At 41.6% G+C, this 18,718-nt stretch overlaps 1 protein-coding gene across 1 annotated transcript in view; it reads left to right on the forward strand.

Moving 5' to 3' along the window:
• LOC149449026 (uncharacterized) overlaps window positions 1–18,718 on the forward strand; it is a 127,983-nt gene that overhangs the window by 14,634 nt on the left and 94,631 nt on the right. The window contains exons 2-3 of the mRNA XM_089693912.1: window positions 8,788–8,869; window positions 16,643–16,779. Of these exons, the coding sequence (XP_089550038.1) occupies window positions 8,788–8,869; window positions 16,643–16,779 (219 nt within the window). The remainder of the gene's footprint in view (window positions 1–8,787; window positions 8,870–16,642; window positions 16,780–18,718) is intronic.

Consider the following 18,718-nt stretch of genomic DNA (forward strand, 5'->3'; position numbering starts at 1 on the left):
TTTTGGTGTGTTAGTACAATAATCAATCAATAATCAAGGGGTTAAATCAAAAGGCGAGGAGACGATATAATGCCTCCACACCACCTGTGAAGAGTGATCTGAACACGGATCACTTTTCAGAGAGCACTGCAAGTCTGAACGAGCCCTTACTGTACCTGCTCCCTCTACAAAAACGTGTTATATAGAGAGGAAATCATGTGCACAATTATGTGCAGCTAAAATTATCTTTGACACTTCCAAACGCTTATCTTAAAATCTGTGTTTGTTCCATTGTGCTGCAGAATAATAATTGCTGTGCAAGTCTGTCTTGGAAACAACTTTTTCTATATAACGTATTTTAGGCAGGTATTATAGTGTGCTAGGCTTCTCTGTAGAAGTGCTAGATTTCTGTTTATTGTGTTCCCACACACAGCAGGAAAACAACAGGAAGATTGTGACATCTCCACCCTTTACATTCCTCTGCCGAAATGTCTGGTGAGCGGCTTCCACTTCTACGTGCATCACCCCACATCTCACAAATATTGGACATATATCTTTAATGCAACCAAAAATCCATCAGACTGCTTGTTTTAAAGGCTTTTTACCATTTGCCCTCTGGAAGATTTACCCCCCTTTAAGACCAGAGCATTTTTTGCTATTGGACACTGCGATACTTTAACTGACAATTATGCGTTCATGCAGCGCTGTACCCAAATGAAATGTATGTAAATGTTTCAAACAAACGATGGTATATATACTTGAAATTATTTTTATACTAGTTATGGCAGCAAACAGCGACTTATAGCAGGACTGTGATAGTATGTCGGGCATTCTGACACTCACTGACATCACCAGTGACACCAATACAGAGATCAGTGCTAATACAGTGCACTGCCCACTGTACTAATGACACTGGGCAGGAAGGGGTTAACCTCTGGGGCAATCAAAGGGTTACCTGTGTGCCTAACTATGTGTAATGTGTGCAATATGTGGTGTTTTTACTAAAGGGATGTGACAGTTTTTGTCTCCCTGCTTTGCAGGGAGACAAAAACCGGCACATCCCGCTGTCAGTAGAGAGATTTGTGTTGTTTACAAACACTGTCACTTTCTCTGACAATTGGCGGGTTCCAGGCCATGAATCATTGGCCGAGACCCGCTGACTGGCATGTAAAGGAGCCAGTGACAGATTTGGTAGGCAGAATCTCTACCTGGAACAGCAGAATCACGTATATATATGTGATTCTGCACAGCCAGCCCGCACTGTAGCAGTTGGCAGGTGGTTAAAGTCCACTTTGTGGAAAAATTAATAAATAAATGCTCATTTATTTACAGCAAAACATTTATATTTATAATTTTTTTGCATATGAGCCTGCAAAGCATCACAACCAGAACCATTGGATGGAGTGTAAGCAGGGCCCTGATTTGCCTCCAGCAACTACCATGCTGGTCAAGGGCCCTCCCCACCATACTCCTGCTCAGGAACAAGATAGAGTATGTACCCACCTGTAGCATAGAGAAACTCTGCTATCTTTGGTTATTCATATTCTCCAGGCCCAAAGCCCACCTCTAGAAAAAGGAATGTCCACATATTCAGCCTTTTAACATTTTTACTGTAGCAGTTTTAACGTTTTTACTGTAGCAGGAGTATAATGAACACTTCTTGGTTAACACACCTTTTTCCCGTTTTTGTCCTGGCCTCAATAATTCTGCACAGTGCAAATTCAACAATAACAAAGAATGACCACCCCAGCATTCAATTATTCTCACTGTAGGACTGCATAGGTGGGTTCTCTAATGGAGCCTAACCTGAAGGGGTTCACTTCCTAAAGCTACAAGTTTACATGGCAGTATAATAAAAGGCTACACGTTTAGTCCTTCTGGCTCTAGATTATGAAGGACTAGATGTTTTTCCTAGCATAATGAACAGTTCTTGGTCAACACACCTTTCCCCTTCCACCATTTTTGCTCAGACATCAATAATTCTGTATAGTGCAGGTCCAACATTAACGACCCGACTCTTTCGTTTTTCTCACTGTAGGATCCCATAGGTGGGTTCTCCACTGGAGTCTGTTCCAGGTCTTCCCCAAAGGGTTCACTTCCTAAGGCTGCAAGCTTACTGTATATGGCAATATACTGGGGGTAGCCTTTTCCTGTTGCTTTTTGGGCTCTTCTGGATCTAGGTTATAAAGGACTAAACGTTTAGCCACCCTTTGAGGACCAAAAGATTTTGGAACGCCAAAAGAATCAATTTTTTTGTTTTTAAAGTTCGTACACTTCAGTTACTGTAACTAAGCCATTTCATGAAATAATTGGCAAAAAGCTAGATCCATTTGTTTTTGGTGATAAAAACTAATATTTTGACTCAAACCAAAAAAAAAAAGAGTTGTAAGTTCTTAATCAGATGATACACGCAATTAAAAACATGAGACAAATACGTCCCTTGGTCCTCGGCTTTACTGTAGCAGAAGCATATTGACCAGTTTTTGGTCAACACACCTTTCCCTTTCCCCCTTTTTGTCTTGACATTAATTATTCTGCACAGTGCAAGGCCAACATTAACAAAGAATGGCCGTAGAACTTCTCCATTGCTCTCACTGCAGGACCCCATATGTGGGTTTCCCACTGGAGCCTGTCCCAGGCCTACCCCAAAGGGTTCACTTTCTAAGGCTACAAGCTTACAGTATAAGGCAATATATTAGGTATCCTTTTTCTCTGGGCTCTCTTGGCTCTAGTTTATAAAAGACTAAACCAGCACCACCCACAAAAGGGGTACCAACCACAGCTTACAGGCAGGTTCAATGGCAGGGTTCTGCAAACTCTTCCTCCAGTTTTATGTCTCTACCGAGCTTTCAGTAAGAGAGCTGGAGGAAGTGTCAATGAACAAACGAGTTTGCTGATCACCATACTTGTATTCCATTGAGAACTGCAAGTCCATCTGCCGGGATGGCAGACGGAACTTGTAGCTCATTCATTCACGGATTAGGTGGAGTCCAGCAAAGCTGCATTAAGTGACAGCGGCTGCATGGGTGAAGAACCCCTGCATGCTGTCATGGGAAGAAGCGATGTGTTTTGGGGGTGGAGGGGCTCCATCTAGCACCACGTAAAAGACGGCGTTAGCCTTTAACCACGTCACATCCAGAGCAATTTTTCAAGGATTGTTACAATCTGCATTTTTTGCTAGAAAATCAATGAAATCTTCAAACAGTAAAATATTTTCTGAAAGCAGAGGTCCTCTAGGGTAAAATGGTGGCAGTTTCAAGTTCTTATATTGCACAATATTTGTGCAACTCTATATAAATCTACACTTTCAGGAGAAAATACACTAAAATGAATTTTATTGCACACAAACACAATATAATACCCAATTTATGGTAAAATCTAAAAGATGGAGTTGCATTGAGCAAATAGATACCAAACATGTCAAGCCTTAAAACTGCACTCACCCATGAAATGGTGAAAAACTATGGTACCCAAAATTGCACGAAGCTTTAAAAGATTTTAAAGGTTGTTAATTTAGAGTTAATCATGAATGATGGCCCTGGAATTGTTGTTTGCCCTCCAAATTCATGTCCTATGGGCGCAATTACATTTGCATGTGTGCAGGGTGTTGAGGTTGCTCTTAAGATTTTTATTTTAGCTAATAGTATAGTATTTATTTAGTCTTTTTTTTTTTCACAATTTACATTTTTTTAACACTTTTTTGATAGATTTTTTTTATCATTGAACTGTATTATTGCCACACCCCCTCTCTCTCTGCATTCCTTATTCTTGGCTGTGCTTAGAACTGAGATGAATCAATGAATCAGCCATCTTCTACATAGCTGTTGTCGGATGGGCTGGAGGGGAGGAGGACAGGTTAGACCTCATAACTAGGGTTAGGAAACATCTAGCAACATGGAACAAAGTCCTACATATACTTTGTCTCATAGGGGACAGAACTTTTAAAAAAAATTTGCTAGATCTTCTCTAAAGATATTTAGTCTCTCCTGGGTCTTTTTTGCCTTTGCAGCCAGGGTTGTTCCAGTTGCTAGAGTTTTCCCCTCAAGTTAGTCACAGCTGCTAAGGGTTCCAAAACCCCTTATTCTTTTTAGTCCTGTGTTGTTAAGAATTATTTGTAGATTTAGGATGATGTTTTGTTAATTTTTAAAGGTTGTTCAGTTTGCCAGGAGGATTTGATTTTAAATCTGAAGTCTATTTACCGATGCATCTGGGGCTATTGATTTTGAAGCTCTCTGGTCAGGCGATCAGTGTGCTTCCAAATTGTGTGATTTTTTTGCAAATTTTGTGCCATTTACTGCTCTTGGAATTGTTTTTGGTTATAGTTGCAGTTGTTTTTTGGGGTCATCATGTTAAAAATTAAAGAATTAGTTTGCACATAGGTAATAAGGATATTCACTGTAAATTGTTGGTGGATAAATTGCTCAGATTTGGGTTTAATAATGCAGTGCAAGGAATGAAGTTTAATATATGACACAAAGACTAAACATGTTCCTGATATCTGCAATGATATTGTGGATTATTTGTCTCATTTGCAAAGGTTTCACAAATTGTTCATGAAAGCAAATATTGAAGGTTGGCCATGCCTAGGGTTCCTCTGGGACCTAATCTGGAACTCACTGCATTTAAATTTTAAAAAATCCAGAACCTGAGAAGAATATTTTCATGCCTGGTCCATGTGGTATAATTTTGTTAATTTTTTTTGTTATGATTTCCATATTGATAATGTTACTGCACATTGCATTAGCCTATTCTACCTCCTAAACCTAATCTTTGTATCATGTTCATATTAAGTTTGATGAATTTTAAAAGGTATTTGGTGTACTAGGCCTGTTGTTGATGGTAGGCAGTTGGCATCCTAATCCTTGGGATTACTTGTTAAGACTAGGCTTGAGTGTACCCTGAGGTATGGTTTTCTTTTAATGCAGTTTTTCTTTCCTTATGGAAGGGCTTCTAAGGTTGGTGAGATAACAATATCTACTATGTCCTTGTTGTCCATTTTACTTTAGTCTTTTTAGTTGTTGGGGACTTTGTGTTTATTTTTCTAAGACCAAAAACTGATCAGATAGGCAAAGCTTCTTACAAGGTTACATTACATATTTCTCTAGTTTGTCCTGTCGCTAAACTTCCTGAATTTCTTTAATCTGGCCTTCTAACCAAAGGTCATTTTGGTCTGTTTAGATGCTTCTTTTCTAGAGTTCAGTTTTGTATGGCCTTATCATTCTGTCATAAAAAGATTAGATGTATCTGGTTTTCAATATCCTTCCTAGTATTTTAATGTTGTTTCAGCTATTGTAGCCTATTCCCTTGGTTTTCCCCCACAGGAAGTTAAGAGGGTTTTGCCACCAGAAAAGACATTGTTTTAAATGTTATATTACCGAAATGTATCAATAATTTAAATGTATTTATGGTTGGATAATGGTTTCCAAGTCTTATGGTGAGGTTAAGAGGTCTTAGATGAAGGAATATTCATGATCAATTGATTTCTTTCTCTGATCCAGGGTTTCTCAATCAGGGTTCCTCCAGAGGTTGCTAGGGGTTCCTTGAGCAATGAGCAATTTCTGCCTCTCAGATAAGTTCCCACTGACACCATTGATCTTTTGAGATATCCGTAAGGTGGTAATTCTCCCCAATGTCTACAAGTGTGAGGAGCATTCTACCCACTGACCATCACACTATGGTATTATGAGTTGTAGATATAGTAACTTTCAGCAGGGGCTCCCTGAGACCAGAAAGTTATTTTAAGGATTCCTCTGTGTTGAAAAGGTTGAGAAAGCCTGCTCTAATATGTGGTCTATCCTGAATGGTTTGATCAATAATGGGTAAGATTAGGACCTTAAAATTCCTAAATGAAATGAAGGTGACACTGAGTTACATTGATGGTGAATTTTTTTGACTGTCAATTAGTTTTTGTTATTTTGGTGTCACGCTTTAAAAAACACAGCAGCCTTTGGATCACTGAACCTACTTTTTGTTGTGTCATGTATTTATGCTCTTATAGAATGTTATTGATTTTCTTATGTACAAGGTCCTGTGAACCATCCCATGTTACGTGTGCATATCCAGAGTCATAGTCCATGTAAAGCATAAAGTAAACTGTATTATTTTGATTTGCATTCAATAGAAGAACTATTTTAGACTTTTGAAGGGTTCGTGCACACATGCTTTACTCTTTAAAGAGCGATCCACGTTGGGATCATTCTTCAGAGAGCATTTAACCCCTTAATCACTGCACTAGTGCGATGCAGCCACGCACATTGCACGAAGTTGCATGGGGGCATCATTCACTTGGCTGGGGGTATTCCACCACCACAAAGGAAAGCATCACAGCCACAGCACGTGTGCACCCCTGCCTGCTTCCTCTGCATCTAAAGAGGGTAGCAGTTGGGGGCGGTAAAATCGTGGTTTTACCACCTCTCATCCTCACGTATGAACAAGCCCAAAATTTGTTGTACTGTCTTGTAATAATCATTTTCTACTTTATATAATATCAACATAGAAGAATGGTTGGAATGTTCTTCTCTGTGCTATACACAGGCAAATCCTGCAGAATGCATGCTGCATCCTCTTTTGTAGTTGTTCTTTAATTAAAACCTTCCGTTTTGGCTGTTAGAAAAGGAAGAAAACACAGATGTTAAATGTCTTGGGTAACACTGAGACAATGACAATGAGCATGGAATACTGCAAAGATACACATTTCAGCATCTGTTAAGTACAAACCCGTACATCAAGATCAGCAGACTGAGGCACAGCAAAGCCACATGTACTAATTTAGGACTTATTTACTTCTTTGCATTGCAGTAATGTGCAGAGGCAGACTGACAACTTATGGGGCCCCTGGGCAATAGGGGACCATGGGGCCCCTGTGTCCTTGCCCACACTCAAAAAACCCTATAACAAAAGGTACCAGGGGCATTTCATGGGGCCCCCTACTGACCCCGGGCCCTCGGGCAATGCCCGAGTGCTCGAATGGTCAGTCCGCCGCTGGTAACGTGTGCATTACTGCTACGCACGTTACATAAATGGCACCCCAAGGCAGTGGTCTCCAAACTGCGGCTGAATATGGCCCTTTGCTTGCCATTATTCAGCCCTGGGGCACTATTGCTCCCACGGACACCAACAATGGGGCATTCCTTCTTTTACTGACACCAAAAATGAGCACTATTTCTCTCACTGATACGATGCACTTTTTCTCAAACTGCAAGCAGTGATTTGGGCTCTTCTTCCCACAGACACCAATGATAGGTCACTGGTTATATCCACTGACACTGGGACAATTTCTACTCCCACTGGACAAAGTCTGGCCCCCCTAAAGTCTACAGGATAGTAAAGTGGCCCTTTATAGGAAAGATTGGCAACCCCTGCACTAAGGCAATGCACATGTTTTGTAGTTTGTCATATAGAATGGTAATAGACCGTAGTGCATTGCATTACAAATTTTGGTATGTTTGATGGTATAATGGGCTGCCGCAACACAACCCACGCACTACAAAAAAGTAAATAGGACCTTCAGCCTTGTTTACACATTGTTACAGGTACTTATATAGCACCATCAATTTACATATATATTGTACATTCACGTCAGTCCCTAACCCTCAAGGGGTGTACAATCTAAGGTCCCTAACTCACATTCATACATACACATAGTAGGGCCAATTTACCTAGCAGCATGTCTTTGGAGTGTGGAAGGAAATACAAACTACATGCCGGTGGTGCCATGGTTGGGATTCGATTCCACGACCCTAGTGCTGCTAGGTGGGAGTGCTAGCCACTTAGCCGCTGTGCTGCCCCACATCCATATGTAAGGCTCCATGCACATTGCTCGAATGCTGGTGACATTAGCTGTGTAAAGTCATGTTAAAAACGTGAGTATTTCAACGTTTTTTAGCATTTTTGTATGAGCGTTTTGCCGCTTTTTTTTGCATTTGTTAACGTTTGCTCTTTTTTAGAGTTTTATTTAACCAAAAAGAAAGATTTTTTTTTATCAAAAAAAGTCCAAAAACGCTGGTTTCCCACGATTTACAAGCGTTTTTCAGCGTTAAAGTGTTTCTACAGCCTAAAAAACTCCTCTAGAAACCCACTATTTCTGGGGGGTTTTTCCAGCCAAAAAACGCCCCTCCCAAAAAACATTGATTACAGACTATGTGTGCATGGACACATAGGATAACATGCTGGGGAGTTTACTGGCTGTAGAAAAAAACGTCAAAAGCCAAAAACAGCCACTGTAAAAACGTCCCGTGTGCATGAAGATCTATTGTTTACAAGGTGTTAAAGTATATGTGAACTCTCACCTTGTAAAAAAGCCCATTCAGTTTAAAACAGAAATTAAAGGTAAAGCATTTGTTTATATATATAAAAAAAGACATTCTAAATACCTTTTTTCCTTTTTTTTAAGAAGTGATCACATTCTCTCTCTTCTCAGCTACATAAGGAAATAAGAGAGCTGTAGGAGGAGAAACAACAGCACACAGTGGAGGGGGGGGGGGGTGTCAGGACAAGTCTGATCATTGGAGGAGAGCAGGCAGCACAGCTAGGGAACTGACTACGTAGCGCTCTCATGGCCAGTGTGGTCAGTTTTTAATAGGAACGCAGAGGGACTGGCAGGAACACCAGGGATTTCACACAAAGGAAGCAATACAAAGAGAACAGGATACTTTTTCATACAAGTACATGGTATATCAGGCATATATCAGGATTATGAAATGTTGCAATAACCTTTTAAGAGCATTTTAGATATAAAAAGTTAATTTACCTAATCAGTTTGTTTTGCGGTTATGTTATGTTTAATACTAATTCTATCCCCGCCCTCAGCTTTATACTGTGAAGGTTCCCAGGATCCGTGCCTTAACGGAGGAACGTGTGTGAAGCTCGCAAACGGTACTCACATTTGCAGGTAAAATTGTCTGTTTTTCAAACTTTTTTTTTTCAATAATATTTTATTGAGTTTTACATTTTATCTCTTCCATCCGTTAAAATTTCAACATAACTTATTCCATTATTTACACCCCACATACAAAAAAAAATACAAACTCCCCATATCCCCCCACCCTATCCCACACCTTACCTACCCCAACCCCACCTCTCAGCCTCTTTTCTCTATCTTATTGGATTCCTAGGGTATAATATATTTTTCTTTCTATACAATTTCAATTAATTTAACCTTTTTAAACTCCTCCCACTTTTTCCATTTCTCACGAAAACATTCCACTTTATCCTCATCTATGTGGTATATTTCTTCCATCCTATATATCTAATCTAGCTTTTTGATCCAATCCGATATCCTTGCTGATTCCTGTTCCATCCAGAAATTAGTAATCAAACCCTTTTCTGCATTCAGATAGTGTAATAGCCCAGAATTTTTATACCTTTCAACCGTTAACTCTGTTCCATGTAAGAGACATACCCCAGGCTCCTTTAATATTTTTATCCCTATAATTTCTTGTGTCAAGTGAAGTACTTCTTCCCAATATTTTTGAATTTTGTGACATTCCCATCAAATGTGACCTACTGTGCTCAGTTCCCCACAACCCCTCCAACATAACGGGTTTTTCAAACTTTTAACATATTGGTAATGATAAGACTTCATGTCATGTCAGGAATGAGAGAATCAGTGCTCCTGATAAAATAAAAAAAAAATCTGAATGGAAAAAAAGTGTTCTAACACTCACTTGTCGCGCTGCTTACTGTTCCGATCTTTCCTGTATTGAAGAGTCTGCTCACTGCCCCAGAATCTTCTGCTTCTTCCTGGAGTGTCAGAAACCTGCTCCCCTTCTTTTGACGGAACCACAGACCAAAAATCTTTCAGAACTAGAATTGTGTTAGATGTAGAAGGTTCTTCAGTAGCAAAATCTCTTCAGTATGGTGGAGGTCAGAATAGAAAGTGGTGGACTAAGTAAGTATTAACTGCTTCCCGACTGCTGTATAGCAGAATTACTGCTACAGGGAGGCAGGGCTGCGCAAAATCACATATACCTTACCCGCCATACCCACGCTGCCATTGGTGGCTACAGCTGTCAATCACTGGGTCCCAGCCAGAGATTCCCAACCAGCACCCGGCGGTCGCCGAGGAACACTAACAGGGGAGAGGTCTGTTTGTAACCAATACAGATCTCTCCCCTGTAAGCACCAGCATACTGCTTTTTATTGCTCTGCATAGCAAGACATTTTTTACCTTAAAGGAGAGATACAACCAAAGTCCATTTTACTCTACTTGCCCTCTGGAGCACAGGAGTACAGTTCGTCCTGTAGCCCTGTGATCCATTTTCAGCCATCAGAAGGCTGAAGCCTGCTGTTGACTGATGTCACTCAGCCAGTCCATGCTGGAGAAAGATCTCGACTTTAAAATCAGGATCCACCCAGATGTCTGGACCGGCACCTGGCCCAGCCTTTCAGCGATCTACTGAGAGCCTGAGCCAGCCAAACCCACCCCCTTCTCGGCCCAGTGCTCCAGTGAGCACTGGGGGGGGGCAGAGCAGAGAGCCGGAGACTGACAAGTCACCGCTCTCTGCTCAGAGCGGTGGGGAGAACTGAGTGATCAGTGGTGTCTGATCACTCAGTCTTAGAGCCGGCGGAGGAAAGATGCAGCATTGGTCCAATGCTGCATCCACTTAGGTAAGTATGATTAAAAAACATAATAATAAATCCTATACTTCTCTTTTAATGTATTCACTGCATTAGGATAAAAAATGCTCAGTAAGTGTATTGCCCCCTAACCTTGCTTTATACATTATATATCGATCTGGCTCTGTGCCTGTCTGCAACCAGCGCTGCTCTCACTCCCTCTCCACATAGGCACAGAGGCAGCAGCAGAAGTCATTAAATCCTGTGAGGAGGGAGCAGGGGATGGGATGAGGGGCCACAGTCCAACCAGCTGGATAAATACACAAGTACGTCATCCTGCATGGTCTAAGCACTATTCACCAGAGCTCCTGATGGTGGAGATGGGTTATGCTGTGTGATAGTACCAGGTCACAGTCCTCAGGATAGCCCCACTAGGAGATGAGTGAGCTTGGGTCCAGTCGTAGATATAGCAGGTGGAGATCAAGCAGAAGCATAGTCAGCAAACAAGGTAAAGGTCAGTAACAAGTGGTTGCAGGTTAGGATCAAACAGAAGTGTAGTTGAGGAACAAGCCAAGGTTAATAACGAGTGATAGTGAGAAGAGGTCATGAGTTCAAATCTCGGTCCTGATGCATACTGTGTGTGTCAATAGACACACACAGCCCAGCTCAGAAGTCAGCCCACAGGTGTGCCCCCATAGGAAGCAGTTTCCTTTGGTGGCGCACAAAGAAGAGGAGGAGCCTAATGCACCAGTGAGGAGAGTACCATTGCACAGAGCAGGTAAGTAGAACATGTTTATTATTAACTACATTGCCAGCTTGCTTACAGGTTGATTGGTGGTTGGACGCAGCGGGAGTTTGTCAGCAGGTCCTGGCCAATGATTTATGGCTGAGACCTGCTGATCGGTTGTATCCAATCACAGCACAGACTCTATACACGGAGCAACGATCTGGCTGGCAAATCGGGGAGAAAAAAACAGCCAGATCTGTTTGTAAAAGCAGCACACATTAAACATTGTTAGGCACAAAGGCAACCCTTCATTGCCCCTAGATGTTAACCCCTCCGCAGCCAGTGTCATTAGTACAGTGACAGTGTACAGTATTATCAGTAATCACTATATTAGTGTCACTATTGATGTCAGTGTCAGTTAGACAGTTAGTATACCTCCCAGTGAGGGCTGTCAGCGCCAGATTGCCCGCCACCCTATTTTAGCCCACAGTTCCACCATAAGTCGCTAATCACCGCCATTATCAGTATAGTGTCATAGCTGCGTAAATTCCAGTGTCTATACCATAGTTTGAATATGCTATAACTTTCACACAAACCAATTAGTATAGACATAATGGGATTTTTTTTTTACCAAAGACATGTAACAGAATACATTTTGGGCTAAATTTATGAAGAAATTTGATTCTTTTTTGTTTGATTGGATATGATTTATGACAGAAAGTTGAAAATATTGATTTTTTTTTTGTCAAAATATTTGGTCTTTTTTTGTTTATATAATAAAAAATAAAAAAAACAGTGGTGATCAAATACCACCAAATGAAAGCTCTATTTGAGTGAAAAAGGTATATAATTAGTCATGTTGCATGACCGAGTAATTTCCAGTTAAAGTAGTGCAGTGGTGAAAAACAAAAAATGCCCTGGTCATGAAAGGGGTAAAACCTTCCAGAGGTCATGTGGTTAAAAAGAAGTAGCAGCATTTAGAATTACTGTAAACATAAACACTGAGGCAGATGGTTCATTTTTGACAGCTGTTTGAGCTGAACTTCTGGCTTCAGTTTTAGAGCCTAAAATTGCCAGCAATTAGGAGGGGTGAGGTGGGCACAGCATAAAGGCAGAAAAATTGGACATGCTACACACCGCCTGTTCAGTTTGATAACGTTTTTGGGGTGTGTGTAGCACGCTCCGTGTCCTCAACAGCTTCAGGAAAAGTATAGTGAGTTGTGGTCAATTTTAGTTTATTCCCACCAGCATATTAAATTTATATGGCAGCACGGTGGGTGGGCTGTTATATATACAGTTGCAAGACAAAGTATGTGAACCCCTTGGGATTACGTGGAGTTTTGCATGAATTGGGCATAAAATGTGCTCTGAACGTCATCTAAGTCACAGCAATAGAAGAACAGTCTGCTGAACATAATACTACACAAACATTAGATGTTGCCATGGTTTAATTGCACATAACATGTAAACATTCACAGTGCAGGGAGAAAAAAGTATGTGAGGCCCTAGCTTAATGACTTCTCCCAGAGCTAATTGGAGCCAGGAGTGAGCCAACCTTGACTCCAATCAGTGTGATGATATTGGATGTGTTGCTGACAGCTGTCCTGCCCTTAAAAAACACACACCTGTTTTGGGTTTACTGGTTTCAAGAAGCACTGTCTGATGTGAACCATGCCTCGCAGAAAAGAGCTTTCAGAAGACCTACCATCAAGAATTGTTGACTTGCATGAAGCTGGAAAGGGTTACAAAAGTATCACCAAAAGCCTTGATGTTCATGTGTCCACGGTAAGACAGACTGTCTACAAATGGAGAGAGTTTAGCACTGTTGCTACTCTCCCTAGGCGTGGTCGTCCTGTAAAAATTACTGCAAGAGCACAGCGCAGAATGCTGCATGAGGTAAAGAAGAATCCCAGAGTGTCAGCTAAAGACCTACAGAAATCTCTTGCACATGCTAACATTTTTGTTGACACATCTACAATAAGGAAAACATTAAACAAGAATGGAGTACATGGGAGGACACCACGGAGGAAGCCATTGCTGTCCGAAAAGAATATTGCAGCACGTTTGAAGTTTGCAAAAGAGCACCTGGATGTTCCACAGCACTACTGGCAAAATATACTGTGGACAGATGAAACCAAGATTGAGTTGTTTGGGAAGAACACACAACACTATGTGTGGAGAAAAAAAGGCACAGCACACCAACATCAAAACCTCATCCCCACTGTAAAACATGGCGGAGGGAGCATCATGGTTTGGGGCTGCTTTGCTGCCTCAGGGCCTGGACGGATTGTTGTCATTGATGGGAAAATGAATTCCAGAGTTTATCAAGACATTTTGCAGGAAAACGTACGACCATCTGTCCGCCAACTGAAGCTCCGCAGAGGATGGGTGATGCAACAGGACAATGACCCAAAGCATACAAGTAATTCAACAAAACAATGGCTGCAACAGCACAGAATACGCCTTCTGGTCACAGTCCTGACCTCAACACGATTGAAATGCTGTGGCACGACCTTAAGAGAGCGATTCACACCAGACATCCCAAGAATATTGCTACACTGAAACAGTTTTGTGAAGAGGATTGGTCCAAAATTACTCCAGATCATTGTGCAGGTCTGATCTGCAACTACAGGAAACGTTTGGTTGAAGTTATTGCTGCCAAAGGAGGGTCAACCAGTTATTAAGTCCAAAGGTTCACATACTTTTTCCTCCCTGCACTGTGAATGTTTACATGTTATGTGCAATTAAACCATAGCAACATCTAATGTTTGTGTAGTATTATGTTCAGCAGACTGTGTTCTTCTATTGTTGTGACTTAGATGATGTTCAGAGCACATTTTATGCCCAATTCATGCAAAACTCCACGTAATCCCAAGGGTTCACATACTTTTTCTTGCAACTGTATATATATATGTATCCATGGGGCTCCGCTGTTGTGTGCTGAGAATGTACTCACTGCATTCTCCCAGCACACTGCCTGAGCTGTCACTAATAGTTCCCAGTGGGACAGGCTTCCGATCATGTGGCCACTGTGACAGCCAATCACTTGGTGACCACAAGATTAAGAACTTTTCCTTTGCCTTTTGATGTTAAATCTGAACTTCAGATAAAAATGAAAGTTACACTGTTTCTAATAATCCCCCACTCCTCTGACAATAATGGAAACTTTTTTTTTTGGGGGGGGTAGCAGGTACCTAGTTGTGACAGGTACTCACTTCCACCATTTGGATTGCCTAAGTGATCCCCTTCTCCCAACCCCCCCCCCCCCCACAGCCTCCTGGGACACTTCACAGGTGCCAGAAGACTGCGGGACCATTCACAGGGTGCAGCGCAGCTCACGCATGAGCAGTGGGAAGCTGGCTGTGAAACTGCCAGGAGTCACAGCTGGCTTCCCGAAGTCAACATAGTGGTGCTGGGGACCCAAAGACTGGCAAAGAACTGACTCGGGTGAAGACAGCGCTGGATACCTGGACAAGTAAGTGTTCTTTTATTAAAAGACAGCAGCTACAGTGTTTGTAGTTTCCAACTTTTTTTTAATGACCGAAGATCATCTTTAAGATCCACCTAAAGGACCACCAGATGCCATCAGCAAGGGGCTAATATACCTTTTTTTGTACATGTTTAATAGGTACATTTTTATCCTTAGTTTTATTATTTGTACAAAATCCTTATTAACAATGTAACATTTAATACAAGTGCTTTTATTCTTCAGTGTTTACAGTGCCTGCCGGGCTGTCCAGTAAGAAAGCAATGCCCTGTGTTATAAACACAGCAGGCATCATGACTGGGGACGGTCCCTTCGGACTAGGATGTAGGATTATAAATGGGTTAAGTGATGGCAGAAGGGCAGGATGGTGAAGGGGCGTGATTTGGATTGTGGCAGATTATTGGTAGGAGAAAGAAAAAGGAGGGGACTCCTGCATCACGTTATGTCCCGTGACATACTGGTCTCTCAGTTGGCGCCTCTCCACGAAGAAAGAAGTCCAAATACTCCCTCCCCACTTTTGTTTTTTTCTTGTTCCTGGGTTTTGTTGTTATGGCTTGGCTTATGACATTTAAAAAAAAAGAATACATACATAAATTTAAAAAAAAAAGTGCCGTTGCAGGTGGTTGGTAGAGGTGGTGGAATTGGTAGCAGGAAGCCCAAGTAAGCCCCTGAGCCTAACCTGGATGGCTGGTGGCAGAATTGGCTGCTGCTAAGGAAGAAAAGTGGAGATACGCCACTAAGCAATGCTACAAGGGATGTGGTGTTAGATATGTTTTATTGGTTAAAATAAGAAAATTCAAGCGAGCGCTCATAAAACCAGCAGCTAGAACACTCAAAGGAATCACGATGACCTCGCAAGACAAACTGTAAAATATAGTGCAGCGCCGAAAAATAAATAATATGTAGTTCAATAAATGTTCATAAAATCTTGTACAGAATCATGAAAAGCTTCCTCTTTTGAGATACACTGATGCCAAAAAATCATATAGCAGAAATGCGCACTCACCGACCGCGAATTAAGAATGCACATATAAGTGACCATCAACCCGAATGGCTGGCAGCAGGTGATACATCCCTCAGGGGTAAAGCATCAGCCTTGGGTGAAGTAATGCACAGCAGGGCTCAGAGATCTCCTTAAGAGCGAATGGACAGCCTAGATGAATGGGTTCCCTCCTCTGGATGATAGATGAACTGAAAGACTGCTGCTGTGAATCTTTTTGTATTATAGGCTGTGTCTTGGGGAGTTTCTTCAAGTAATGTAACATATACCAAGGAGCACGTCAAGATGAATAGCACTGTTAATGTGTGAGCTCTCCAGAAGAAAGTGTTGGTCCCATCATCATAGACCTCAGACTCAGTGCTTCTCCGGGAGCTCTCCCCTCTGTACAGGGACTTACTGGCGAACAGCCTGCCCCGGGTCTCCGCTTCCTCCCAGCACTGTCCCAATGTTTTATTGGTTGCTTGCTCATTTATAGATATCAAGCTGTGGCCGATACTTAAATAATAAAGTATCAACACAGTTGAATAGTATCTTTGTTGTCAGTGTGGTTATTTTAGTCAATCTCAGGGAGAAGTGAACAGTGTACCAGTCAAGCCCAGCACTAACTCTCCACTTGTTGACTGCTCCTGCAGATTGAAGATCTAGAGGGCATCACTTCTACTAGGAGTAGTCAAGTCGCTCAGTCTTGTGTGTAATCTCAGATCCAGCTATTGGCAGCATGACAGAAAAACCCAACAATATCAAATGTTAGCCTGTTAAACTTACATTTGCCTCCGTCTAGGCTACATATAAAATGTGTACCTGAAAGACTTCTTATTCACTTATACAGAATGTAAAACATTTGCAATATGCTTGTATTATGTATAGTTAGAATTTTTGTTCTATCTTCTAGCTGCCTTAGTGGTTTCCAGGGTGACCGCTGTCAGTTTTTAGACCCTCCATGTTCACCGCATCTTTGCCACAATGGAGGCACATGTAAACGATTGTCATCCTCTGAGTATCGCTGTACGTGTGGCCCTGGATGGACAGGTAAGACGTTTCAGTATGAGACGAAAGCTGCTAAATCTTACGGTGAACCATTCACACTAGTCCCTGTTTCAGTATAGTATAGCCTCCTTGTCCTAAACAGGGGCTACTATGTCAAGTTAGTATTTGGCTGGACTGTAGTTAGCTCTGACTAGTTTTTCATCTGCCTTTTCCCTAAGCTTAAGTTGGCTTGTGATTTCTCACTGTCATCAGTAGATGTTACTGGTATCACTGGTCATAGTATGAGATTTCACAAACAAAAGTTATGAATATTTACATTTTTTTCAGCCAATCCAGTAGGAGGTTTAGGCCAATGGTGCATGCTGGGGGAGGACATACAGTATATATATATATATATGGGACAGGCTATGACCTCGCTCTATTCCCCTGGCCGGAGGCCTAGGGAAGTGCTGCTGGATGGGGCTCTGCTGTTAGACCTTATAGCCTACCTGGTCTTGAGGAAGCTGTACCAAGGAGGAGACCTAAGGGAGGTCCCCTGCTGGAGAAAGCCAGGAAGAATGCTGGTCTCTCAGAAGGGCCTGTTGACTCACTTGGAGGACGCACTAAAAAATTGGGAACGTGCTTACAGTGTTGCCGGGTTGGCTTTAAGGTTCTGACACTGCAAATCTGGACATTGATCTTATTCTGGAGAGTCTGTAAGTGATCTGCCACGGTATCTGGGACTCCTAACCCTCATCTCCGTAACCATTCCGCAATAAAACTTTAAATGAACAAAAGTGACTGGTGCCAAATATTCTTTCTCAGTCCCCCTATTTTAGCCCTGAGGTTAAATGCTAGCCTTCTCCTGGCCTCTGAAGGTGCTATCCTGCCTTTGGGCAAATCACAAGGTAATTTTTCATTAGATTGTTGATTGAGAGAAAGCTCTGCTGACTTCCATCATCCATGATGTGCAAGCAAAACTACTATTATTTGTTTGCATGTAACTGACTGTTCTTTCTGAAGTGGATTTTACCACTTCCATTATGTTAAGGAAAAATGTCCTTGCAAAGTGAACAGCCAGTTTGCTTTTAATTTACCATACTGTGTTTCGTTGACATTGTACTTGCCAAATAGGCAAACTGAAGTCAATAGGACTGCTCCACAACTGCGGAAGTTGTGGCACAATTTAAGTCCACCATCATGTTAAAGAAGTGTGACTTCCCCACAACACAGATAATTGTTCTCCAACTACACAGAAGTACTGTAATTGTTTCTTCGTGTGTGTTCCAAGCTCCACCATTCAGTGCATTTTGCCATCAGAGATCTTTATCATGGGAAACCTAAGCACCTGAAGGAAACCCATGCAAACAAAGGAAAAACATACAAACCATGCAGTTAGATTTAACAATGGGACCTAAATCCAAGACCCCCCAATGCAAAAGTTGGACACACAACATTTCATTTTTTGGAAGAGCCACGGGTTAGGGGATGTGGTGGATCATCAGCTTTGAACACATAGAAAATAGAAACACTTTAGATGTGGGTAGCAAGATGATCAAATGTTTAGCACTCTTGCCCTGCAGATGTGGATAGTATTAGCACAGGGGTTTGTATGCGCTAACCCAACTACAATTCTTTAAAACAAGCTGGTAGGTTCATAGGTGTCTGATCAAGCTGGCCCTGAATTTTGCTTGAGTCACGTGAGATTAGTAAGCTCTGTTGGAGCAGTGACGGATGTAAAAGGTTTTATGTTCTATGTTGGATCATTGAGGAACCTTGATATAATTATCTGTAGCATATTACATAACCTAGTTGTACTACCGGTAGTAGTCATTCATGCTCATTTTATGAGTATTACTGGCTACACCCAACTTTCCTGTAATATTACGAAGCTGAGTCATGGTATCCTCATGGTTTACAGGATACTGGAGTATGGACATTGTTCTAGATTCCTGTAAGATCACAATAGCGGCTTACGATTTGTCCCTGCACAGATTGCCTG

This window comes from Staurois parvus, unplaced genomic scaffold (genome assembly GCF_062004578.1).
Source record: "Staurois parvus isolate SC_StPar_1 unplaced genomic scaffold, SC_StPar_1.0 ptg000640l, whole genome shotgun sequence".
Lineage (NCBI taxonomy): Eukaryota > Metazoa > Chordata > Amphibia > Anura > Ranidae > Staurois > Staurois parvus.